Raw genomic sequence first — 26151 nt, forward strand, 5'->3', positions numbered from 1 at the left:
TCTGCCTCTGCACCGGACCCACGTGCTTGAAGCTTGCACCCAGGAACCGGGTCCGCGTCCGGGATCAGAGGGCTCACCAGCCCCAGCCAGCGGCTCCCTCCCCCGGATGCCTGCTGCTCCTAAAGGCAGAGGGAAGGGCCACCAGCGGGAGCCTCGGCAGACTCGGGTCCGGGCCCGGAGCGAGTGAGCGTGAGACCCCACGGGTCTGAAGCCGTAAGCATGAGGCAGTGACAGACACGGACAGAGCCACGTACCTTGACCCTGAACCCTGGGTGTCCCACTTGTCCCTGCCCTGGGCGCACCCCCACCCCAAGACCCCACCAAGGCCCTGAAGACGGCGTGTAAGACGGAAAAGGCCACACACCGTGCAGGTTGAATCACCGTGTTTTACTAAGTGCACAGGCCCACTGGGCTTCCGGACAGGTCCCCGCGGCAGTAGAACTTCCCGGAACTTTTCACATGCGCCCCTGCTGCCGGATTCCACCCCTGAAGTCGCCGGGCAAACCCAGGCCAGGCCCCATTCTCGGGGACAAGTGTGAAGCGGACAGTGAGTTGAGAAGTTAGTGTCTCGGCTGGTCCGTACAAAACTAGAGTTCATTCCCTGGGCATCTATCCCTAGAAAACGGACAATGCGCGAGTCGAGGGTCGAGGGTCGAGTGTGCGGTGGTGACACATTCACGAAACAGAAAGGCCCGGCGGCTGTGGTGCAGGGGTGCATACACGTGGTCGGAAGGGCACGTCAGTACTGAAGGCAAATGAAGAATTCTTTGGAGCATGAACAAAGTGCAGACGGCCAAGGCAGCAGCACGGGTGGGGGCCGCGGGGCAGCGAGCGGGACGGGGTGAGGAGGGTCCCGGCGGGCACAGGGCCGGTTCCTGGTCCATTGCCCGCTCTGCGTCCGACCATAGCGCCGGTCCCCTGGACGAGGGGGCAGGGTGCGGTGCCGGGCAGACGCCGGGGGCCTGGGGCGACCTCGGTGAATTTCCGTCCACGTGCATTAAGGCAACGACATTATGAAACCCAGCCAGAGTTGGGCATACGGCACTGGGGGGCCAGAACACAGCGCCACCCCCGGGGGCCCCTCCCCCTGCACCTGACCTGGGCGGTCCCCAGGCTCTTCCTGGCATCCTCTGCCCACCGGGTGTCGAGACCAGAGGCCCCCCCAATTCCTCCAACCCTATGGGTGCCTTTGAGAGGTGGACGGAGGATCTCACCTGCCAGGGAGCGGGTCTTCCTCGCTCTCTCTACCCTGTTTGCTGAAGCCTCTCTCCCCACCGCGTCTCCTTCTGGGGTCTGCCGTCAGTCCCCCCCACAAGATGGCCTATCCAGTGAACCGTGGCCACCGCCCGTGCACGCTCCAGAGGCCACCAGGGCCCTAGCCTAGGCAGCTGGCTTTCCTGGGTTCCAGTCCCACCATGCCGCCTCTTTCAGGAAGTCCTCCCTGGCTGTCTCTCCTACTTAGGGCTTGGCAGGGGCCCAGGGGAGGGCAGCTGGCCTGGGACAACACACAGCCTCCCTGGTGCCGGCAGCAGCAGCCCATTCCTTCCGGGCCCCACCCAGGCCTCCTGCCTCTCGCCCAGCTTCGGCCCATCGAAGCAGGTGGCCTGAAGATCCGCTCCAGGGTCATGGAAGGCAGCCGAGGACGACTCAGGACAGCGTTGGTCGGGAAGGGAGCCATGAGCACTGGGGGGCACCAGGGGCACGGAGTCCCACCTGCTGCTCGGGACCCAGCCACGCTGCTGGGGGCCCCCAGACCCTCCGCGGGCTGTCAGGCTGCCCCTCTGCACACCACGTTTATTTCAAGGGCTTGTGACGTCGGAGGGTGGGACCCTGCGTCTTCACTCCGGTCTTGCAGCGTCACGTCAGGGACGAACCCCTGAGCCCACCGCTCTGTACATTATTTACAATTTGGGGAGAATACGAAATAGATACAAACATCAGCATTTCTACAAAGGCCTCCCAGGGGCCATCCACACCTCTGGGCTTCAAGAAGCGTCTAGAAACGTCTCAGGGCCGATTCCATCCACACCCGGCACAGGCAGGGGGCACCTGCTCTACGGAGGGCCCCTGAACGTGGGGCCAGTAGAGGAGAGAATGTCGCCCCCTTGGCTTCCGTGTTACTGTGTTGAATCGGTGACCACCGGGGGACTCCAGCCTAGTACGAGGGGAGAAGGTCAGTTAAGCTAAATCACCACGTTAAAGACGCCGACGGTGCCCGGCTGGCCCGTGTGCTCTGGGCTCGGGGAGTAGGGCTGGCCATGGGACAGGTCACGACCTGCCCTAAGCCCGTAGGCTTCCACACAGCAGTCCCGGCAGGGCGGGCTCCCGGGGCCTCCAAACCGGGCTGCAGAGCAGCCCCCACAGGTAGGGAGGACAGTGGGCCTTCCACGGGGAGGGGACAGGTGGACGGGCCAGGGGGGCCTCTGCCACGTAACCAGGGCCCCCCCATCCTCCAGGAAGGACTAGCAAGGTCACGGCTCAGAGCATGTGGACAAGAGGGAGATGCAGGGCCTCAATATGCCAGAGAGAGAGGGACAACACCCGCATGGCCAAGGAGGGCAGAGGGAGGTGGCCAGGGCCTGAGGGTCACAACTGGACACCCAGAGCTTCCCGGCCCAGCCCACACCGTGTGGTGGCACACGGTGCCACACGGCTGTCCAGCTCCTGGACAGCTGCCGGGCAGCGGATGTGAGGCCTGTGGGACCCTGGATGGGGCCAAGGGGCCCCTCTGCCTGTGCTGCCCAGGAGCCTGGGCACAGGAGCACCTGTCACTCCATGTGTCCATTCCTTGGGGCTTGAAGTGGGCAGACCCAGACAGAAAGATCAGACGAAAGCCACGGGAGTCAGGAGCGCAGCAAGTGTGCGCGCACGCGTGTGTGTGCCCAGATGTGAGCACAGACTCCAGCTTCCCCCGGACCTCAGGAAACCCTGCCGCACCTGCCAAGGGTGACAGCTGCCCAGAGCCCCGCTCCTGTCACACGCGCCCCGCAGACGCCCCGTGACAGCACCGGCCTCCTCCTGCTCTTACCCCTCTGGAGGCGGGACCCGGGGTGCACACGCTGTCGGGCCTGGCTCTGCGGGTCCCAAGAAGGCGCCTTTACAATACCATCTCTACCGCCTGTACCCGAAACCAGCCTTCCTTCCAAGGGGGCAGAGACTCCACGCAGGAGGCCTCACACACTCCCTGGATGCGGGACCCGCCGGCCCGTCCCGCCCGTCCCTCCCGCTGCAGCCTGCGGGAGCCCCTGCCCCTCCGAGGCCGGCGTCCTCCCAAAGGCGCATGGCACAGGCCCTGGAGCCCCCGACGACCAAGACCGGGCAGCAGAGGGGTCCCCGTTGCTGGCACGGGGCCAGAGCTGGGGACGGATGTGGCCGTGCCACCCCGTGGTTCCTGCCCCGCCAGGGGCCTGCAGCCCGAGTCCCCCGTGGCAGGGGGGTAAAGGGAGCTGAGCCCGGAGGCAGCAGCGACGGGAGGGCCCGCTTGCAGGGCCACGACACACAGGCCACATCAGGGGCTCGCGGTATCTGCGCTGGCAGGGACTTCTCACCACCGTGAGGCCCAAGGCCAGAGAAACACTGCCCTCAGGAACACAGTTCATCGGCGTGAGCAGAGGTCCAGAACGCCTCCCCTCCAGGCCGTGGGGCCACGCACCTCCACGCCTGCCCCTCCCCAAGGCTGGGGAGGGGGTGTCCTCGTGCCGGGTCCCCGACACGAGCAGTGGTTCCCGACTCTGAGCCTTCGTCCTCCCGCTCTGGGAGCCACCCTTGGGCAAACACAGGCCCAACCTCTGGCTGCCCGTCAGGCAAGGAGATGCCCAGAGCAGGACTGGGGAAGGGGCAGCGCCCGCAGCCGTGGCCCCACCTGCTCAACCGACACGAGTCCCCAAGGAGAGCCGCGGGACCCCAGGCCCAGAGCCCGGGACCCTTGACACCGCTTCCTGCGCGCTTCCCAGAGGACAGGAGCGACTCTGTTACTGGCCGCTTCCAGTCCCACTCGGGGCTCTCCCCAGAGGTAGCTTTCTGGGGACGTCGCTCCATAGCGGGCTTGGCTGTGCCCAGCCCTAGTGCACATGAGGTCACCGCCTCAGAGAGCGCCAGGTGACCAGACCCGTGGTCCCAACTGCCAGATGCCCACACACACTGACCGCTGAGGGCCCGGAAGGGAAACCACAGCTGCCGTCCCTGGGGCCAAGGGGCCTGCCCCAGGAGAGATGGGGGTCCCTGCTCCTTGAGGCCAGGGTGGAGATGGGCATCCTTGACTCTCAAGAAGTCCCAGGCAAGGGTCAGGTCAGTGGAGAGCAGGTGTGTGGACGGTCAGCTCCAGTGAGGACAAAAGAGGCTTCCTACAGGAGAGAGCTGCTTGAACCCTGCAGAGGGAGGGGACCCCAAAGCCCTCAAGAGGCTTCAAAGGGTTTTCCCAGGGCTTAAAGCATCACTGTCCCGCCCCGGTCCTGTCAAGGCCCCAGGGAGGGACCAGGGAGGCAAGACCCCCAGTGAAAGACACCATGTGAATCTGGTCACCAACCCACTGGCCCTGGGACCTGGAAACAGGAGCCCAGCCTGGCTGTGCCCCAAGCCACCCAGTGCGCTCCCTGCGCACGGGTCTCCTTTTGGAGCTGGTCGTGGCCTGGTGGCTGGTGTCCAGCCTGAGCAGAACAGACAGAACACGGGCGGCCCATCCCCAGATCTCCTATGGCTGTGGGAGCCTCTGAGGACCCTCTTCCAGAGGCTTAGGGAGCAACCCGCCCCCCAGGAGCCCACGCTGGGAGGTGCTGGGGCCTCACCTCAGCCCTTCCCGTCCAGGCCAGCATCCTGGACTCGGGACTGGTGCGGACCCAGGGGTGGGGGGAGGCGGTGCTGACCAGCAGCTCTCTGGAAGACGGCCCATCATGCACGCCTGCCGTGCAGGGACAGCGGGGACAGGGACCGAGGGACAAGGATAAGCCACACTCAAGGGGACAGCCGTACCTCCTGCCGCCGCAGGCACAGGCCGTGGCTCCCTCCCCACTAAGCCTCAAGGCCCCGGCCCTCCACAGCAGCCGCCCTCACCGGCGCCCTGTGCCTCCTCCCCACTGCCGGGGGCCTGTCCTACGCGGTCACCCCCGCAGCACCCGCGCCAACGGTCTCACAGTGGGCACGGCCGGCCGGGCTGCCCCTCGTTAGAAAAGAAACTCTTGTCAGCCTTCGCCACGTGAGACCCACCCCCCCCCCGCCTGCCGTCACCCCCACAGGCCCCACCCGAGTCGCTCTGAGGAAAGGGCCCGGGAGAGTCGCGTCCGCACACCTGGAAGGCCGAGAGTTAGGGAGAGGCCGGCGGGCGGCCTCACTTCCGGGGCCCGGCCCAGCCCACGTCGCCGAAAGGGCCTTCCCCGGTGGCGGAGCGTGGCGGGGGCCCGCAGGGGGTGCAGAGGTCCGAGTCCGTGTCCGACTCGCCCTCTGCGATGTAGGGCCGGACTTTGGCGCAGGGTGCGGCGGCCGCACCGCAGCTGTTGAGGGCGTCCAGGTTCTCCTTGGACTGGGAGATGCTGAAGCCGCTGAACGAGCGCTCCAGCTCCTCGTGGTCCACTGACGGGATGGAGATGGATGTGTCGCTGTCCCGCAGGGCCCCCTCGTGCCTCAGGAACTCCGTGCTGGCCCGGGGCCCCCCGCTGTAGGCCGAGAGCGACCGCTCGTGGGCAGGAGGGGGCGGGATCCGCACCAGCGAGCCGGGGTCACCCACGGGGGAGGTGCCGTGGCCCTGGCGCGGGGGGCACTGCTGCTGCCACGAGGTGGACGGCGGGCACTGGGCCGGGGGCGCCGAGAAGTTCTTCTGGCCCGTGGAACTGGCTGAGCGGATAAGCTTGATGATGCAGGCGCCTCTGTCGCCGTGCTCCCGGCTGTCCTCGGGGCTGTGGTACGGCGGCGCGGGCTCTGGCTCCTTGGCCCCAAAGTAGGCCTCCGTCTCCGTCGGGGGGATGCCCATACGCTGCATGTAGATGTTCACCAGGAAATCCAGCTTCTTCTCCATGGACAGGACCTACAAGGGGAGCTGCTGGACCAGGCCTGGCGCGCTCCGGGCAGGGTGGTGGGGGGACCCGGGCCGCGCCCGGGATGTGGGGGGCCCAGGCTGCTCCAGGACGTAGGGGGACCCTGGGCTGCTCCTGGGAGGTGAGAAAGCCCTGGGCTACCCCCGCCCCCAGAGGTCCAGAAGCAGCAGGAAGCAGACACAGCAGCTTAGCCTCTGAACGCTCCCTGCAGTGTCTGGTCCCTTTGAGGAGCCCTACAGTTCCTTTCCTTGGCTCCCAGAAGCACGCCCCAAGTGCTTCTTACACACGGGCCCCAAGGACCCACTCCCCAGAGAGAGCTTTGACCCACCCCCGGAGCCCGTCTCTGCGCCTCCTACCTGCTTCTCCACTTTTCCCAGCCGCCCCATCATGCTGGGGTCCTCGGGCAGCTCCGCCTCGGCCGGGCCCTTGGTGCGGTCCTTGTCGGTGATCGCCGGGCCCCGCCCCACGATCTGGTCCACTCTGCCGGGAAGAGACCCCAGCCCCCAGCATGAGCTCGGGTGGGTGCGGCGGGGCCCGTGGCCCTCTCCTCCTGGGCCAGGCCACAGCCCCCCAGGTCCAGGCTCCGGGCTGAGCCCAGAGCTGACTGGGGTGCCACCAGGGTGCTGGGACAGGTGGACGCGGGGCACCTGGTCTCGCCCCGCTCGCTGAACCTGAGGGGCCCCCCTGCCGATCCAGTGGGCTGGCACATTAGGAAGGAGTAAAGTGGTGGGGATGGGCGCCTCGAGCCCCCCAGGTCCCCTCTCCCGTGCCCGCCCCACCCCTGAGCTTTACTCCTCCATAATGTGCCATGGGGTCCTCAGCGCAACGGGGGTCGGGGGCGGGCAGAATCCCACGTGTGCGGCAGGAACAGAAGCAGACATGACAAGAGCCACGGCTCCATGCACACGGGACAGGGTGGGGCACAGACGGACAGGAACCCGCCAACGCACAAGGGAGGGGCAGACAGAGCCACTGCCAAACGGGGGTCCGTGAGTGCTTGCGTGGGGGCGATGTGTGCGTGTGAGCGTGTGTGCACGCGAGCCCGTGCGAATGCATGTGCAGAACGCAGCTGCGCTCGGCTCCAGGGCACGACTGGCGACAAGACACACAGGTTTTCTAGAGGGAAAGGGGACCCAGCACAGTCCCTGCGGAGCAAAAAGGGCCACCGGAGGGCTCAGAAGGGGCCACTGCTGCGGCGTGGGCTCTAACACTCGCACCGAGACCACGGGCATGTGGGAACTTGGAAACAGAGACCCCGGCTGCCTGTGAGCCACAGTGCCGAACCCCCAGGCCTGCCGGGCGCACGGCTCTCCCCCCGGGCTGAGGCCAAGGAGCCCTGCCTCGTCTCTGGCCCCAAACACATTCCTCGAGCTTTGGGGTGCAGGAGGGCACGGCTCCCACACCCGGGCAGGGGGCCTCGACTCAGCGTCCTTCCACACCGACAGGCTGCCCTGTCTGCCTCTGGGGGGGAGTGGGGCTCGGGGGGGCTTTTCCTGCCGTTGCACGAAGCGGAAGGGGGTGGGGAGCCGCGTCAGCCACGGTGCAGCCTCATGCCCCGAGAGCCGCATGCGCCACGGACGAGGAGCGTGGGGGGGGCGCTCGCCGCATGCACCACGGACTGACGAGGAGCGAGGGGGGCGGGCCTCAGACTCCAAGCAGACCCGGTAGGGAGCGGGCGGGGAAGCGCTCTCTGGTGTTTCCGGGCGTCTGCACAGGCACCGGTGCTCAGCGCCTTCACCCCTGCCACATGACGGGCCGCCTGCCTGGCCGGTCCCGTGGGGAGCCTGGAGCTGCCACGGGTGGGGGTCTGGAAAGGGACGTCCAGGGGGCCCGGGCCATCCCTCCCCTGGCCTCAGGCCGAGGAGTGAGGTTAACCCCATGTGCACACGCCGTCCTTCTGGTGCCTTCTCTGGGTGACCCTGTGTGTCCTCTGGCTGCAGTGGTCCAGAGGCCTGGGGGGCCCTGAGAGCCGCAGGACCTTTCCAGCTCCTGGCCTGAGGATTCAGCCGCTGCCCCCCGAGCAGTGCACGAGGGTGGTCTTGGGTGTCCAGGCTGCAACACTCTGCGCTGCCCTGGGTCAGGCCTGCCCCCTCCCCCAGGGACTCCCTTCTCACGGAAGAGCCACCGGGTGGAGACGACCCGCGTGCCGACCCTCGGCCTCACAGGTAGAAGTCCTGGCACACGGGGAGGGCGAGGCAAACACACAGTGCCTCCACCAGCCAGCTTGGCCAGCATCCCTGCTGGTCTCCGGGATGCCCTTGGGCCCCTCTGCCCTCCTCCCTGCCCCCGGGGGCTCTGCTCTCCCGCAGGTGACCAGACCCGCTCCGGGGGCATAGGTCACAGCGGTCCTCTGAACCGTCCCAGGGAGGCAGGAGGCCCTGGAGCTTGAACTTCACTACAGAAACTTCTGCTAGCTCACCACCTAACCGTGCCCTGGCCTTCCTCTCTGCCCGTGAGCCAGGGCCAGCTTCGATGATGCTAATTCTGATGGTCGGAAATAAAGCTCCAAGGTCTCGGGCTTTCCCTGGGAGCCTCACCCAGTGCTGGACGCCTGGCAGGACATTCCCACTTAGTCTCCATGGAGTTTCAAGGCAAGAAATGCAACAGGACCTACTCAGATCTCTGGAGCAGCCCAGGTCAGCCTGAGGGGAGGGCATCAGGGGAGAGCCCCAGAGGGGCTGGGAAAGTCGCCACTAGCCACCGAGGCCCACAGCTCTGAACACACTGGATCCTCGTTGGGGCACCCCTTTGCTTCTGGCCCAGAAGCGTCCCCCAGGCAGACACCACGCAGAATGTTCGTGGAAAGGAGCTCCCGTGGCAAGCTTCTCCAGAGCCTAACAAGAGGAACAGCTCCAGGGCACCCTGGCCCGCCCCCCCCCCGGGACCCCGGGGGCACCACCTTCCCCTAGTGCTGCTTCATGGGGAGGTGCAGGACAGGTGCTGCCGTCATGTGGCCTGGGGCGAAGGGGGCTGGCCATTCCACAGAGACAAGGCGGGGAGGGTTGGCGTCCTGACCTAGGTGAGTACTGGGGTGACTCTCTCGGAGGGGCCGTGGGTCCTTTGGTGGGGTACTTCTTGTGCCGGGGAGTTGAAGGGGGTGGGGGGCCCACAATCATATCTATCCTGGCGAGCGAACAAGAAAAGAGACACCAGCAAACGCATCGTGAGGAGCACGGAAGGGGAGTCGGCGGAGGGGCGCCCCGCACGCGGCACAGGGACCACCACGCTCGCCTGGCCAGGGCGGCGCCCGATCTCTCCGGGGCCCAGCTTCGCATAGGACTGGGGAGCCGCGGCCTCACAGCTTAGCCCAGCCCGCCCGGGCCGGCCGGGGCGTGCACAGGAGCCACCGCCGCCAGCGCACGGGCCCGAGGACACCGGCCGTGGATAGCCGTGCGGCTCTGCCGGCGACAGGGACATCCTGGCTCCCTGGGCCCGTTTGTGTGGCATTTCCAGACAGAAAGGGAAGTTGAGGACAGAAGAGCCTGGTGAGCCAAATCAGCCTCCCTGAGATGCGGGGCCAGGCCCAGCGGCCAAGACCCTGCCCTGCTCTCACACATGTGTGTGCACACTCACACGTGAGCACACACATGGGTCTGCACTGTCCTCGAACACTCGCACGCATACTCGCTCACACACATTCCATAGATTACGCACGTGCAACCGCAGACACCTCTGTCCACACACAGCACAGGTCTAGCTGGTGCTCTGGGGGGGATGGTAAGTGATGGGTTTCCTGGCCATGGCCCCTGTGGAAGAAGGGGTCACCACCCCGCCGGCTCCCCGCCCCACAGAGCAGCTGCGGGTCCAGAGGGACCCCTGCCGGGCATTCCGCTGCAGGACTGGAGACGTCCCCCACGGCAGGCGTTCACGGGTCTCCCCAGAAGGAAGACTTCCGTCCTGCCGTGGGCTGGGGAGCTGGATGGACTTACGACTGTCCCTCGACTGGCCAGACCTTCTCCCAGCCAGGGCCCAGGATCCTGGGGGCAGACAACCTACAGCAGCCCAGTTTAAGGGACCCGGGCCGGGGAGGGAACGTTGGCAGAACCGTGGGGCCCACTTCAGGAGGGACCCAACAACAGTCCCGTGGGCTCCTCCCAGACCCTGCAAACACATGTCCTCACACAGGCTTGCTTAAATGTGGCGGGGGTGCACAGCTGTGCGCACGTGTGTACTTGGGGTACTTGCGTGTCATGGGGGTAGTGAGTGCATGTATGTGCGCACAAGGCTGAGAGTGGCTGTGTGTGCATGTGTGTCTGTGTGTCCGTGCATACACGTGTGTGTCAGTCCGCGTGCAAGGGTATCCATACGTGTGTGCCCGTGGGGGTGCACCCGTGTGCGCCTGTGCCCTGCGTGTGTCCACGTGCATATGCCTAGCTATCTGTGTGCTGGCGTGCGCGTGCAGGGAAGCCCAGAGTGAGCCAGCGGCCTCGCGCGCGCACGGCTGCGTGTGAGCAGAGCACTGCGCCCCGCCGTGCCGCAGCCCTGCTTCCTGCCAGGGGAGGGGGAGCCCCGTGCGAGGCCAGGGCATGGACGAGTCTTTCTGCTCCATGGGGCGCCCTTGCTTCCCGACAGGGCTCGGGACCCTGCATCCTCATCCCCAACACACACACATGCACACGTGACACGACACACGCAGAGGCACATGCGCACACGCACACGCATGCAGGACATGTGCACGCACGTGTGCTCCCGGCACGCACACACACATGCGTGTGCACACACGCTCCCGTGCGGGCGACCAGATGCCTGGAGACGTGCGCTCACGTGTGTGTGGTCACACGACGCGCATGTGCACACACGTGTGCGGTCACACGACGCCTGTGCGCACGGGCAGCGTGAGGGCACCCACACATGCACGCTCACCCCCCACAGCGGGGGCGGGAGGGGGAGGCGACACAAATCGTCACACAGACCACACGAGGACACAGCAGGACGCCCGCACAGGGCCGGCACGGGGCTGGGGGTGGCAGCAGGCAGCGCTGACCACCGTGTCCCCCTGTGCACCCCCACGCTACATTTCACCCCATACTGGCCCCTGAGAGACGCCACTCCACTGGGGCCACACTGGCTTTGGCCCAGACGGACCCCCAGGGCCAGGCAGGAGGGGGTGCTGTCTTGCCTGGACTGCAGGTTTTTGATGCGGGACAGCATGTCCAGGTGGCCGGCCGAGTACTGCTCAATCACGTCCATCACGTCGTATGGCCGCAGGCTCTCTTTGAACTTGCGCTTGGACACCAGGAACCGCATCACACTGGGGGAGCACGGCCGTGAGCCCTGGGCCGACGCCTGCCCTGGGCCCTCCCAGCATCTCCCAGAACATCCACCGGCTGTGCTGCCACGGTGATCCGGGCCCACCCACCTGCCAGATCCACAGGCCACGCCCAGGCCCGGGGTGCAGACAGACCCTCGCCCCCGGGGTATGCAGGGGACAGCTCTGACAGGGGCCGGTGCGCGGGAGCCATCACCAGCTCCCAAAGGACCCAGAGCCCAGGGACAGAGACCGCACCCCTCCTGGACTCCGCAGGGAGGCCCCTTGCCCTGGACACTGGGTGCCTCACCACACGGCCCGGATGCTGACTTTGAGGCCCGGGGTCAGATCTTCCGTCACAAACTCGCAGTTGCAGCTCTTAATGTCTTCTGCGATGTCTTCCCCGGGGAGGCTCGCTTCTGGGTGGAAGGACACGGCCCATGAGGGGCTGAGCTGCGCCAGGCACCGACGTCAGCGGCGGCGTCAGGAGAGCCCCGAGAGCAGCGCCCTGCGCTCTGGAAACCCCCCCTCTGTCCCGCCGAGGCCCCAAGAGAGGCCCATGGGATGGCTGAAAAGTGGACGGACGGGCAGACCCATGGCTATGGCCGCAGGAAACAACGGAGCATCAGCCCGCCGGAAACCGGCGTGAAGCCTGATGGTGGCCCGGCGTGGAAACACCTGGAAGCAGGTGCACACAGCATGTGGTTCCACACGTGGGAAATGTCCAGAACAGACTGGCAGTGGCCAGGGGTGGGAGGGACTGCTGGCGGGCACGGGTCTCCTCTGGGGCATGGAAACCCCTAGAACGAGAGAGGTGATCTGGGCTGTGCCGTGAATGTGCTCACGGCTGCGGAGCTGCTCGCTTGAAAGCGGCCGCTTTCATGTTACGTGACTTCACCTCAAAAAGAAGAAAGGGAAAGGGAAGCTGCTGCTCAAAGAGGCTACAGGGCCCCGAAGGTGCCCGGCGGGGGGCAGCTGGACCGCGGGAAGCCCGCGGCCTGACCCACCTTCCGAGTTCTGCCGGGACGCCGCGCCCTTAATCCGGAAGGCCTGCCTCGCCCGGCTGCGGTCCCCAAAGCTCCAGCTCTTCGGCACCTTGCTCGGGCTGTCCTCCAGACTCTGGTCGGCGCTGGGAGACCGCCGGACGGTCGGGGCCTGAGGGGACCCCTTGCCCTTGGCAGCCACACCTCGGGGGCTGGAGAAGACACGGTCTTTCAAACTGACCTTCTGACTGCTCCCACGAGGGCCGACAGGTGGGCGGACAACACAGAAAGACAGCAAGAGAAGTCACTCTGGAAGGAACGCGCATACCCCACTGTCCGTTCACCGCGGACGCCTACACGTGGAGGGGGTGGTGGCGGGGACACAAGGAGCGCAGGGGGTGGGCGCTCCGACGGCCACTCAGGGACTCGGCCTGGCTGGGGAGGGGTCAGCGGACACTTAAATCACTTTCGGTGCTACGGGAAGGTGCCAGGGTCCTCTCCACACGGTCCTGTCCGGTCTCCCTCTCCAACAGCGTGCCTCAAACACCGTGCAGGTACGGCTTCTCCCTGCACACCTTCTGTGGGTCCCGCCAGTGGTTCCCCTGCCAGCCCCTCCACGCCCCATCCCTGCCCGCGAGCCTCTTCCCCTGCCGCCTGCCCCAGGGTCCGGAGGCCAAGCCCCAGGAATCACCCGGAGGAAGGGTCTGGGCCAGGAGCGGGAGCCTGGGAATCACGGAGGGGGCAACTGTCCCCTGTCAACTCTGCAGGGCAGACCTGTCCAGCCCTCTTGCCCCAGGGCCAACACAGGCCCCACACCCACACACAGGAGGTGTCTGGGGACCGCAGTCCCACACCACCAGAGACACAGAGTAGACAGGCTCCCTATGCCAGCCGCCTCGCAGGAACAGACCCTCCGGTCCGAGGCCACAGTGGGCGCAGGGAGCAACGCTGGCTGGCCAGCCGCAGCCCTGTCGGGGTCCCCAGGCCCCCCCCCCGGGCCTGTATCTCTTGGAAACTGTGAAGTCTGGCACCCTCTGGGCCACAGCCAGGAGGCAGGAGGGGGTCACGATGGTCCGGGAGCTGGTCAGGCCCAGGGACCTGGGGGCCACTGGCCAGTTTCCACTGTCCACAAGCAAGGCTCTTGTGACCTGCAGACCTGCTCTCACCCAGCCACAGGCAGGAGCCGCAGAACTTCCTGAGACAGCCTCTGAGGCAGCCCTGCGCTGCCCCGGGGTATGGGACAAGCTGCCCGGGGTCTCTCCTCTCACTGGGAAGCTGCCATCACGTGCTGACCCCAGACCTCTCCAGACCCCGCTGTGGCTCCCCCAGGTCAGCCGCCTCCAGCAGCCCCAAGCAGGACCCACAGCCAAGACAGGCCCCTCGGACGGCGCAGACGTGAGTGGGCCATGGAGAAGCGGCCAGCGGCCTGGTCTGTCCAGTCTGGACGCTGTAGTCCCTGCCCCCCCCCGGGCAGCCGAGATCATCCGTCGGCCGGACCGAAGGCCTCGTGGGGTAGCCCCCAAGGGCCGGCAGTCGGCCTCGGTGTGCGTCGCACTCAGGAGTGGGGTGGGCTTCCGCTGGCCCAGCTCACTGGCCCCAAGTCTGGAACAGATGTGCCCAGCACGAGGCCAAGAATGGGCAGACAGGAGCCGAGGGCAGCCCAAATCCAGGTGCCCCGGGGCCCTCGGCACAGATGACCTTCTCCTTCCCAGTGGAGACCAACATCTGGTCCGGGGAGACCATAAGAAGCAATAGCCTCGCCTAGCCCCCAGCAGCTGGACCCACACAGCTGCCCGAGGACGGAGCCACAGGAAGGCCTTGCTGTCACAGCGGCTGGAATGCCCGGGCTGGGGAGGGGCACTTGGCCGGAGGAGGCCACCTTGCGGATGGCCTCGCCTAGCTCAGCCGGCGGGTGCCCTGCCCACTAGAGCTGCCCCCCACCCAGGGGCACACACAGCTCCTGTCCCCGCAGGCGTTAAGGCAGGGCTGCCCTAACCTCATAGGCCAAGGACAGAAGCAAACGAACACGAAGCATGGGGTTCTGGCCGCCTGCTTGGGGAAGAGCACTCGGCGAGACCACCGTGTGTGTGGAAGGGCACTTTCCGGCATCCACCCTTTGGCGTTCACACAGGACCAAGGAGAACGTTCGGGAGGGTCCGGGGGTAAGCCAAGCCCCAGGCTTTCCTCCCCCGCCTGCCACCCCGTGGCGGGATTCTAAGGCCCGGGGCCAACTGCGCAGGGACGGGGCAAGGGGAGGCCCCGCCTGCCATCTGCCACACCCGGGTCCGCACAGCCAGGCTCAGCAGGGAAGGGGCAGCCGGCATCCACAGGAACGGCCCTGCCCTCACCGGACCACTGGACCACGGATGCCCAGGGAAAGTGCGACGGATGCAGTGACATTCGTGGGACTGGCACACAGCAAGGCTGAGCTTGGCCTGGGCTCCTGGACTGGCTGTGGGCCCCGCCGGCCCTTCTGGTCCTCAAGCAGCGTGACCACAGCCCCGACCCGAGGGACCAGCCGGTGGCCCCACAAGCTCTGTACAAGCAGGGCAGCTTTGCCCGGGGCAGGACAGATCTCCGCTCCTGGGGCTGCAAGTCTTCCCCAAGCGCCTACCTCCGGGAGCACACAAGCAAGGTGGACAGGCAGGGGCAGGCAGGCCTCCGAGCCCCTGTCCGGGGGAGACTCAGGAGCATGCAGATGCAGGTGGACAAGCATGCCGCCGCCTGGGCCCCTGGGCCTGTCGACAGCCCCACCCCCACCCGCCGCTCCACCACTGCTTCCGGGGCATGCAGGGGTGAGGGGGGGCGGCGGGCACAGCTGCCCACACGCTGCACTGCTCAGGGAGGGAGGCAGGCAGGAGGGAGACGGGCTGGGGGGACCCAGAGCAAGCAAGAGGACAGACGCTTCCACACACCCGACAGCAGACAGTGGACAGAGAGTGGAGATGCGGACAAGGGGCCCACGGTGCAGAGGGCTGGGGTGGGGGCGGATTTTCCCCCGTCCCGTGTCCAGTCCACCCTAAACCAGGCCTGTGGGGGGAAGGGGGAGCCGAGGGTCTCCGGCTCTGTGGCGTGTCCGGGGAGCCCGGCACACACGGGATGGAGCTGCCTCCCGCAGGTGGGGCGGCCGGTTCGGAGTGGCCGTCCTCGGGTGCGTAGTAGAGGTGCTAGATCGGCGATCCCCAGGGAAGGGGCTCACCAGAGAGCGATGAGGGCCCCAGAGGCCACGGACGCCCGATCTGGGCGTCCGAGCCCCTGCCGGCCCCCCGCCTGCTCGGAGCAGGGCATCGTTTGGCTCGGGGAGAGAAGTATGTTGGTGCGGCCGCCACCGTTGGCGGGAGGCGGTTTGGAATCACGGGGGCGGGGGAGGGGGCCTGGCGCTCTGCGGCGGCCATGGCCGCGGAGGCCGCGCTGCCAATCAGAATCGTGGCTGGGGGGGGGGGGCCGGGGCAGGGGGCGCCGGCCTCGCCCTCGCTCATCTAGAACCTCTAGTAAGCAGAGTGTCTGGCGCGGGAGGGGGGTGGGGAGCCGTGCAGCAGGCGGTCAGTGCGCGCGGCTCGCCCCGCGGTACCTAGTGTGTCCGGGGCAGCATCCACACAGGGACTCTCTGCACGGTCTGCCTTTACTGCAAACGAGGAGAGCACAGTTAGTCCTGGCGCACGGGCGGACAGGACGCACGGGCCCACCCTGCGGCCGCGGCTCTGGGCTTGGGGTCCGCCCACCGCGCCCGCGTCCAAGCAGCGGCCGTGAGGGGGCCGCACAGAAAGTCTCCCGCCGGCCTGGAAAAGAAAACAGTGCCCTATTTTTGGAGAAAAAAAAAAAAAAATCCTGTTTTTTTCCTCCAAAAATACCTTTTCCTTCCAGAGTTAGAGTTTTGGGCCATGTCTTTTTAAAGATGTATTATTTTTTGCTATATTCATGCCAACGAAAAAATAATACATGGGCAAGACTTTGCAAAAGGCTGGTTCTAGCTGGACAGGATTCCGGAAAGCACACATTTTAGAGGAAGAACGTGCAGTCTGGTGTCACAAACCAGTCACCAAGGCTTCGCCAGGCCCTGCCGGCCGGAAGTGGCCTCAGTTTACCATGGAGGGAAGCTCGGGAAGGCAGCCTTGGGGACCCTGGATCTAAGTGGACTGCCGACATCGGTTCCCCTGGGGCTCTGTGCCGAAGCCCTGGGCCAGCCCGGACCGCTGGCAGCTCTTTGGGCAAAGCCCCACCTGGGTCCACACTCCCTGCTCCCCAGAAGCCGACCCAGAAGGCCCTAGAGCCGTCTCTGCATGAGCTCAGGCACATTTCTAAGCAAAACTGAAAACCACACACCAGGACCTTCTGCTTTCCTGGGGTCTCCCTCCATCCTTCCGTCTGTCCCTCCGTCCCCCACCACGGCTGCTGCTCAGATGGCCGCCCTCACACTGTGGGGCCAAGGAACCAGACACGCCGACCACCACTCTCAGAAACCAGCCCCGGGCCTCCGTGCCCAGCATCCACACAAGTAAATGCTGGTGGCGCCTGCCTGTGTCCAATAGGACCTCAGGGTAAGGACACACTCTGCTAATCCCACAGGGTGAGGTCCAGCCATATCAGCAAATGGGCTCACCTGGGGACAAGCGTCCATGTGACTCAGTACCCCAGGCCCATGCTCTCCACTGCCCAGCAGCCCTGGCTGCTCATAGAAACCCCTCAAATTTGGGGCAAATGCTCTCTCCCAAGGCACACCTCACGTCAGCCACAGTTCCACCACAGCCGGAGACGGGACCCTCGTGCCCTCCCCTCCCAGGGCTCCGCAGGCCAGCACGCGGCCCCCACCCCCAGCACCTGGAGGCTCTGTCCAGGGAAAGAGGACATCAGGGGATGGTCTCTGCCTCCAACACCTTAGAAGGGCCCCAGCTGTGAGCAAACCCCAGCCAGCTTTGCTGCCTTCAAAACTCCCTGCACAGACACGGGGCCTAGACGCATGACCCAGGGCGTTCCGAGGCCCGACAGCCTGGGGCCTGGCTCATGGCACTTAATGAAACTGAAACAGCCCCATGTGGCCAGTGGCTCCTGGGCTGCCAGAGCCCACGGCCCTCCCTGAGCACGGCCCCATGGGCTCCAAGGCGCGAGGCTCAGGCCCTGTGTCTGGACCCCAGCCTGGCGCTGGGCTATTCCTGCCCACAGAAGCCGACGGCAGAGTCCCGGGAGTGGCGGGCAGGCAAGACCGGGCCTGGGGTCCACGTGGGAGGAAGAGGCGCCCACAGACACTCACCAAGACCAGACTGAACGGACGGGCACTCAGACACGGCACGCGGCTGCCGCCGACGAGGGGGGACCCACACGGACAACGGGGCAAAGCGGCTGGAGGACGGGGTCTCCTCCAGGCACGGGAGGGGGGGCAGTGAGAAACAGGGTGGGGCAGAGGGCAGAGGGCAGAGGGCAGAGGGCAGAGGGCAGAGGGCAGAGGGCAGAGGGCAGAGGGCAGGTCACAGGCACGCCCAGAGCAGCGCAGCCCGAGCAGCCTGCCGCCCACCCCACCCCTTGACCTGATCCAGGCGGCCTCGGCCTGACACCAGCACAGCCACGGCGGGTCCTGCGGAGCCGAGGACCCCCCATGGCCGGGGCGCATGCCCGTCAGGACCCCAGACCAGGAGGGCGCCTCGCGGCAGCTGGCAAGAGTCTCCGTGCCCGCCCCATCCGCCTGCCCAGACCGGTCAGCGGCAGTGGGATCCTGGCGTGCAGGCGGCAGGCGGCGGCCTGGCCACGACCGCCCAGCACCACACACCGGAGGCAGGGGCATACCCCGTAAGCACTTCCCAGAGCAGGGACCCCTGCCCGGCAGCTCTGGGACAGGCCCAGCCTCTCATGGCCCCGGTGACAGAACAATTTCCTGCCTCCCTGCTCCGCACCAGCTGCTGGCAAGGGGGTCTGCGGCTGCCCCGGGGAGGGGACAGGAACGCCACCCGCCCTCACCCAGCTGACAAGAGTGCCTCGTGGGGTCTCAGCCAGCGTCCGCCAGGAGGAGGGCCAGGCCAGGCTGGCCCTTGGGGAAGCCGCTGGGTCACGGGCAGGCAGGGACACACGGACACACGGGGAGGAGACAGAGGAGCGTGTGCGGAAAGCGGGGGGTGGGGGGGAGCCACGGAACGTGCCGCAGAGCCCGGGGGGGCTCCCGCGTGTCCTCACCTTGAGTCCTGCCTTCAGGGTCAGCCACCTCCTCCCCAAAGACAGACGGACGTGAAAGGACCGAGAAGGGCAGTGACAAGGTTAAAGGCACTTGGGGGGCAGGCAAGAGTGTCCGAATTGGGGGGAGGGCAGGAGAGAGAGAGAGAGAGAGGCTGAGACAAGGGCCGTGGGGGCCACGAGAAGCCGCACCAGGCCGGGGGGCCTCGGGGGGAGGGGGCAGAGCCATGGGCCCGCCTCCCCCGGGCTCAGGGTGTGGCACGGATGCACCGGGGGCCCGAGGAAGGGGGAAGGGGCAGCCCCAGGACCCCCCACACGCCAGGCCGAGCTCGGCATGCGTTCCCCCTCCACCCTGACGGCGAGCACGGCGCTCTCCATGCCGGGGAGAGCAGCCTGGACCCCCGCAGCTTTCTGAGCCGCTGTGAGGGCTGGTCCCCGTTGATCCTCTGGCCAGTTGGGGGCCCCTCCTTGTGATTCCAGACACGGGCTCAGTCCCCCCGGGGGCACTCGGGGGACGGGGGAGGGCAGGGCTCAGCCTGACTCCAGCTCCACAAACAGGGGGCAGCTGAGTCACCGACGGTCCAGAAGGATGGAAGGCAGCGGGACTCTGGCTCGGGGTTGGGGGACTAGACTCAGGCTGCGGCCTGTGGACAGGGTGCCGGGGGGACCCCAGGCTCAGAGGACTCAGCACAGTGACACACACGCAGGCTGGGCTCCCTCAGGCTTGAAAGTCATGAACTAGCCGGGAGTTTCCCTTGAACACGGGCCAGGGGCAGATAGCTGTCCACCCTTCACCCGCGGGGACGGCCCCGCGCAGTCCCTGCGTGGCCTGGTCCCTAATCAGCTCGACAGCTAACCCAGCTGCAGAGGCTAGACAAGCAGCACTCATAGAGCAGGGGCGTCTGTCTCCACCGGAGAGGTGGGACCCGGGGCCAGAGTGGGGGCGTTCGCCGACACCCTCCTGCCTTAGGGCCCCGGGGTGGGCGGGACGGGGGGCAGCAGTCCCTCCCTGTCCACCCTGGAGCCACAGGACAAGGGCACTGAGCACAGGCGAAGTGATTAAAGGGCCCAGGGCGGCCGGCAGTGTCCAGACACACAGTTCCACACGTGGGCACGCACAGGGCCCCTGCTGACACGCAGTGAGCAGACACGGAGGGACCGGCACCCGGCACAGCCGCGAGCCCGGGGCAGCAGGGGACAGGCAGGCACTGACCTGGGAGACGGCTCCGGCTGAGGCTCCTTCCTTTAAATAGAAGCGACAAGACGGTGAGCAGTTGGCCCGCCACGTAGACCCCACCACACAGAGGGCCCAGTGGACCTCCCGTGGCACCCACCACGGTCCACGGCCCCACCCGGCCCCCACCTGAGGCCCACCCACCCCGAGAGCCCCCGGAGCGCCCGAGGAAGCAGTCCTGCAGGAGACAGGGAGTTCTGGAAGTGGTGACAGCCCCGGGTTTTAGTGAGAACCACCAGCGTTAGGTCCCGGAGGAAGCGAGTAGAGACGGGAACACGAGCGACATCCGGCTTCCACGGTCCCCATTCAGGACAGGCGGCCGCTCTGGTCCTCCTTCGGGTCGGAGGGTCACGGCCCCGGGCCCATGCTCTGCCCATCCTGCCCGTGGCCTGATGGTGCCTGACATTCATCACGACAGCAGCGGGAGGGTGGCGCTGGGACCCTGCTCGGCCGATCCCTGGGACCACACCAGGCTCTTCGGCGCATGTTGGAAACCTTCACAGAGCATGTGGTCTCTGATGCTGCTGGCAGAGCTCCGTGTGACCAAGGAGGCAGGAGGGTGCGCCCAGACTTCCTGCGTAGGGCTGCGGTCCCTGAGGACTGGCCCCAACCTCCTGGGCTCCCTTTGCCATGACGTCCAGGGACACGGTGTGCAAAGGCCTCCACGGGAACCCCAGCCCTGCACTGCCCCATCCCGCAGCCGCCCTGAGCCCAGCCACCAAGAGCTGCCCTGGATGCCCTCAGCCCAGCCCAGGGCATCCCTGCACATCTTCTGGGACCACAAATCCGGTGGCTTCAAGCAAGGCAATTCCCCTCTCAGTCCGGAGGCCGGAAGTCAGAAATCGGGTGTTGGTCAGCAGCAACCCCCTCCCTGCCCCCAGGGCTGGAGTCCCCCTGCCTCTCCCAGCCCCTGGGGCCCAGGCGCTCCCAAGCGCTCGTCGTTTTGGGTCTCTGCCTCCTTGTCACATGGCTTCGCTCTTGTGTCTGTCTTTTCAGGACAGGGGCCACTGGACCTAGGGCCACCCTAATCCAGGAGGACCTCGTCTCAGGGTCCTGAACTCCACCTGCAAACCTTCCCTTTCCCCAGGTCAGGTCCCATTCACGGTTCCAGTGCGTGGACATACCTTCTGGGCCACCCTTCAACTCACTAGTCTGTGCCCCCTTACATCCCAATCCCCCAAAGTCTTAACCCAGGACAGCACCAGCCAGCCCTATGTCCAAATGTCAATGAGAACTCGGCAGCTCAGAGTCCGGAATCCCAGCGTCCCGGTCACCTGACCCCGGTGTGAGTGAGACTCTGGGTGGGATCCTTCCTGGGGTAAAAGTCCTCCCCAGCGGGGGACCTGTCATCTCTAGAAGGCCAGTGACCTGCTCCCAAAACACAACAGGGCAGACATACCGTCCAAACGGGGAGGAGTTGGGAGGAATAAAGGTCACCGCTACCCAAAGTCCGAGACCCAACGGGAAACCCCACTTGGCGATAAATGCCTTAGTCACCCCAGGAGCCCTGGGACCCAGGCCCAGCCCCACGTGGGTGAGGCTCCATCAGCCTCTTTCCAGCCTGCAGGCCCCCAGACTGCCCTGCCTTCCTGCCGTGGTCGGTCTCCGTCCCTGCCGGCCGGGAATGACATTTCTGAGGCTCCGTGGGCCGTATACATGCCTCCACACACACCCCGGACCGACGCCCCGTGCAGGAGGGTCTCCGCATCTCCTCCGGGTGACCAATTCTACTCCCCTAACCCGAACCCGAACCCTAACCCCGACCACCCATGGAGCTTTCCAGCACGGCCACCCAGCCGGGCCCGTGGCCCCTTTCCAGAGCAAGCGTCCCCCCAGCCCACCCGCTGTGTCCCTAACTTAGAGTCCCTGTGGCCTGGACCGGCCAAGTCTTCCCGCGCTGGCTTCTCCGCTCAGTTCTTTGAATTCCCCTTCTCTGCCCGCTTTCCATAAGCAGAGGGGAAACCAGACGACATTTTCCACACCAGCTTAGAAGCCGGGCACACCCTAGGTCTGCCTCCTGGCCCACGCTGTCCCAAGGTCCCCCTCGCTGTCTGCCCCTGTCTGACAGGAGTGGCCGTGTCCCCAGGAGCACTCAGTTCCGCACCGCGGGACTGTCGCAGCCGCCCCTCGGTCCCAGGAGCAAGAGCTGCACCCGCTGGCCAGACGCCAGAGCACAGGCGCTTACACGGCAGGGTGCCGCGCTCTGGTTCCTGCCTCCCCCAGCTGCTGGTGCCCAGGCGTCCTGGGCTTGGGCCACAGCACCCGCATCTCTGCCTCCCTTCGTGCGGCCGTCTTTGCTGCCTCCTCTACGGACAGTCGTAGCTGGACTTAGGGCCGGTGCCGACCCAGAAGGATCTCATGTTGACCCCTTTCCTTAGTAACGTCCGCAAAGACTTTTCCAAGGAAGGTTTCGTGTCCAGCTTGCAGGGTGGACGTACCTCGGGGGGGCAAGTGGGTCCTTGCTCACCTCCCACGGCACCTCTTCAGAGGCGGCAAGCCACTGGGGGCAGCCCTTGGCATGGGGCCCCCGGCGGCCATCTCTCTGTCCACTCTCCTGCTGGGTCCCCCTCCCCCACACAGCCGGCTCTGTGCTCCCCACGCTCGAGTTCCAGAGTTCACGATCACAAGGAACCAGCAGGCACCAGAGTGGGTGTGACTGGCCACTGCTCTGGGGAGATGCGGGGCAGGCTCTCCACCGCCCGTGCTCACCCCCAAAACAGCAACCCTCTGGGGACGGGAACCTCCACCGTGTTGGCAGAACTGGAAAGACACCAGGATCTCCAGACCCCAGGGCATCCGGTAGCTGCCGGCCCCTGACCGGGGTCCCCTCGCAGGACGGCGCCCAGCCCAGAGCCCCTCTGCTGACCTGAAGGTGAGCCCGGACTTGCTCTTAAGGTTCCGCAGAAGCTCCAGCTGGTTCAGGGGTGGGATGAGTCTGCGGCGAGAAGAGACTCAGTGAGCTCCTGCCTGCCAGAGCCTGGGGGACCACACCCGGCTCTCGCCAGCATCCACATCACACACAGGCACCTGTGGTGGTGATGCTGGGGCCATGGGTGCGGCCTGTCCCAGGCAGGGGGAGGGGAGAGCTCCCTGGCCCTCCCGAGCCGCTGGAGGCCATCTGCACGCTCTGGGCTGCGCCTCTCAGGGGGCCAAGGCCCTGAGGTGAGCACACCAGCATGCACCGCCCCCGGACTGCCCATGGGGAACGGGGAAGGGGGCCAGAGGTCCTGGAAGACAGGCTGGGGGGCCCTTCTACCCTCCCCTCTCCCTCTCCAATCCCTGAACACCTCCAAGGGGCAGTACAGCACCCTTTCCTGCAAAGCAACGCCCTCTGCGGAAGTCAGGGCCGGGGCCAGGGTCCTAGGAAAGGGCTTTGTCGGGAGCGAGAAGCCGGCTCCTGGTGTGATGAGTTGCCTGGGCGGCTGGAGGAAAAGCCCCTGCATCCTTGGCCAGCCCCGCCCGGCTCCACGCCCCTTCCCAGGCCAGGCCACACCCACCCAGGACGCACTCTCGTCCGGCCCACACCCAGGCCTGCAGCCCCACAGCGGCCCCTGGGCAGCTCCAGCCAGAAGTCCCACGGAAGCCAAGAAGGTAATTAATTCCTCTCCTTGACACCAAGGCCGGGGACATGCAAACCCTGGGCGGTTCCTGGGGGACCCCCAGCTGTCCCCACCTCCAGCCACAGGACTAGGGCCCCTCAGGGGGACTCCAGCCTGCTCCCGACATCTGGGGCTAGTTCTGTCCCTCACCCAGCCTCTGTCGGACTCAGGCCTCACTACTGCCTGCCCTCCAGACACTTGTCATCTCATTTTGAGCAAACACCCCTTGTCCGACTAGACCCCGGCCCTGATCTCCCCTTCTGGATGCAGCCCCCACCCGGCTGACGCCCCGTCACACTCTGTGAGCTCCCCACCCCGCTGTGACCCCCACCCTGCCATGACCCCCCCACTCTGCCCTCAGCTTTGGAATTCCAAGCAGTCCTTTAAAACCACGCTCAAAGACCCCCACCCAGCCGCAGCCCCTAACCCCGTCCTATCTATCCTTGACCCTGGGGACGGCTGACCCACCCCAGCCCAAGGGGCCTCTGTCCAGCATCAGTGTCTTAAGCCTCTCCCTGGTGTGTGTGTGTGTGGGGGGGGACAGCACCTCTACCCTGGGGGCTCAGCCTCCCCTGCCCGCAGGTGTCTGCCTCCTCCTCTCTCTGCCCACAGGCCTGGCCGGACCCTACCCTGACCTCGTGGGACATCACTCGGAGGCTCCCCAGTGCCCCCAGAGTCAAAGGATTGCTGGTCCCCTGAATCCATGGCACGGATGCCAGCTTCCTAGTGTCTGGCTTTGCTCCAGCCCCTCCACACCCCTCCTAGCCTGGCTTCCTGACGCCAGTGCCCCCCACTCTGCCCTCAGTCACTGTGATCTGCCCTCAGTGACTGTGGTCTGGCCTAGCTCAGCTCCCTCTGGAGGAAAGCCGGGTTCCTCCTAGGGGCACCCCGTGAGCTCTCTTGCCTTCCCCTCCCCTGCCCCCCCCTCCTCCAGGCCCAGCCCAGTCCTAGCGGGTCAAGAATGAGCAGGAGGTGAGGGCAATCAGGTTGGCTCACGTCACCAGCCCAGCAGAGGCCCCAGAGCTGGACACGGGGACAAAACCAGCCTCTCCACTCCCCTCAACCACCCACCCACGGGCCTGCAGCAGAGACCGCGGACAGCACCCCCTGTTCAGCACATACACACACACACACACACACACACACACGGGTCCGAGTGGGGGGGCACGCAGATAGGATGTCATGCCTTGGACACACAGCAGCAGGGACAGAACATGGACGGGCAGGGCCACCGCAGGGGCGTGCACACACCACACACGAGGGCCACGCACACAGCCCCCATCACCTGGAGGGCGGTCACGGAGGACGAGGGTGCAGCGTGCCGACGGGAGTAGGGGACGTGTCAGGGGGCATCCCACAGGAGTGAGCAGGGGCTCCTAGGGGACAACTCTCGTCACCCAGGCCGAGGTGGGGAGGGGCTGGGACTGGCCACAGAAGATGGGCCAAGGGAGGCTAGGAAGAGCCTCAAGCAGGGTCCCTCCAAGTGCTGGGGCAGCCTGGAGCCCGAGGAGCCCAGGGCCAGCACCCCAGGGAGGACACTGCCCCCCGCCCGCCTCCTCCTCTGCACGAAGCCTCTGGGGCAAGCGGCCAGTAAACGGCAGGTGCTGGGGAGGAAACACCCGGGGGCTGTGCCCCCCACTCCCATCTGGGAAGAGGGAGAGCGAGCTACACAGCCCCCACGCGGGGCACCATAGGCCAAGAGCTTCTGCCCGGGGAGCCCAGGCTCGGGCTATGCGGGGAGATTGTGGACCCTCGCTCTGCTGGCTTGTGTGCGGATGCACTCATCCCGCATTGTCCGTCCCCGTCCCTCAGGGAAGGACCTACAGAGGGGCTGTGCTGTGCATGGGGAACGATTTCCTGTAGGAGCTCAGCACCCCCACTCTGGGCAAGTGAGCCCCTTTCCTCCCTGCGGGAGGAGTGAGACCTCTGCGTCCCCCCGCCCCCGCCGGTGTGGACAGAGTGACCGGGGACAGCACACAAGGACCCCAGGCTCTCAGCCCTTCCAGGTCTAGAGAGGGAGCCCAAGCAGCGTCAGAGGCGAGCCGCCTGCTGGGAACGGGGTGCCCTCCCCGGCCGGAATGGAGGAAGCCCCCGTCCCCACCAGCTCAGTGCCCTGCATGAGAGGCCAGCGGGTGAGGCCGGAGGGGCGGGGAGGGACACGGCTCCGGAGACGCGGCAGGAAGCAGGACAAGTTGCAGAAGACAAGGGGGGACAGACGGCTCCAGCCCAAGAAAGCAGCTGACGGGGGCGGGGGAGGTCAGAGAAGGAGCCGGGCTCCAGGCAGGGACCACGGAGGAGCAGGGCAGCGCCGGCGCCGGGCATGGGGAACACAGGCTGGGGCACGGGTGCGGGGGTGCTGGCCGGCAGCCCTGCTCTGCAGACCGGGGGACCCGGGGAGGGGGGCTCCGGGGCAGCCCTGTTCCAGCCCCAGACACAGAACCACCACACCACACCACACACGCTGTCCGGCCCATGCATCTCCTACCTGGAGGCCCCGTAGGTTTGAGTTTGCGAGCTTTCAAGTGTTTTCACACACACACAAAGGGGAAGGAACGGAAATTTTAAAAGAACGGGATAAGAAAAAGAAAATGAACCAAATGGTCAAGGAAAGTGGGGGAAACAACAGAACAAAGAAAATTAGCACAAGGTCCACCCTGCTGAGGACCGAGGGCTGGAACGCAGCGCTGGGAAAGCCAGAGCCTGCGGCACTCCCAGAAAGGTGTGTGCCCGGAAGTGGAATATTCCAGAAAGTCCCCGGGGGAATGGTGGGGTCACACGCCCTGGCCTGGTGACGCGTCTCTGTAGGGGAGAGGCAGGGGCAGGACGGGACAGCCCCACCCTGTCTGGCCGTCGCTAACCTGGGGTCCTCAAGGGGTTGCTGCCCAGCCAAGAGCCCTACCCC

General features: G+C 66.3%; 1 protein-coding gene across 15 annotated transcripts in view; it reads right to left on the reverse strand.

Moving 5' to 3' along the window:
• Positions 1-366: 366 nt before the first annotated feature.
• KCNQ2 (potassium voltage-gated channel subfamily Q member 2) overlaps positions 367-26151 on the reverse strand; it is a 51985-nt gene continuing 26200 nt past the window's right edge. Inside the window, exons 9-19 of one of the 15 annotated variants that reach the window (XM_045070671.1) lie at positions 25735-25764; positions 22517-22585; positions 19630-19659; positions 15829-15882; positions 12282-12505; positions 11585-11690; positions 11146-11277; positions 9042-9149; positions 6383-6506; positions 5285-6016; positions 367-2155 (exon numbers count right to left, since the gene is read on the reverse strand). In XM_045070671.1, the coding sequence (XP_044926606.1) occupies positions 5324-6016; positions 6383-6506; positions 9042-9149; positions 11146-11277; positions 11585-11690; positions 12282-12505; positions 15829-15882; positions 19630-19659; positions 22517-22585; positions 25735-25764 (1570 nt within the window). In that variant the 3' untranslated portion in view covers positions 367-2155; positions 5285-5323. Of the gene's footprint in view, positions 2156-5284; positions 6017-6382; positions 6507-9041; positions 9150-11145; positions 11278-11584; positions 11694-12281; positions 12506-15828; positions 15883-19629; positions 19660-22516; positions 22586-25734; positions 25765-26151 lie in introns of all 15 variants that reach the window. The other 14 variants (XM_045070670.1, XM_045070672.1, XM_045070677.1 and 11 more) reach the window with 14 other exon arrangements.

Source organism: Mustela putorius, unplaced genomic scaffold, assembly GCF_011764305.1.
Source record: "Mustela putorius furo isolate JIRA1106 unplaced genomic scaffold, ASM1176430v1.1 tig00003972_pilon_pilon_pilon, whole genome shotgun sequence".
In the NCBI taxonomy this organism is placed as follows: Eukaryota; Metazoa; Chordata; class Mammalia; order Carnivora; family Mustelidae; genus Mustela; species Mustela putorius.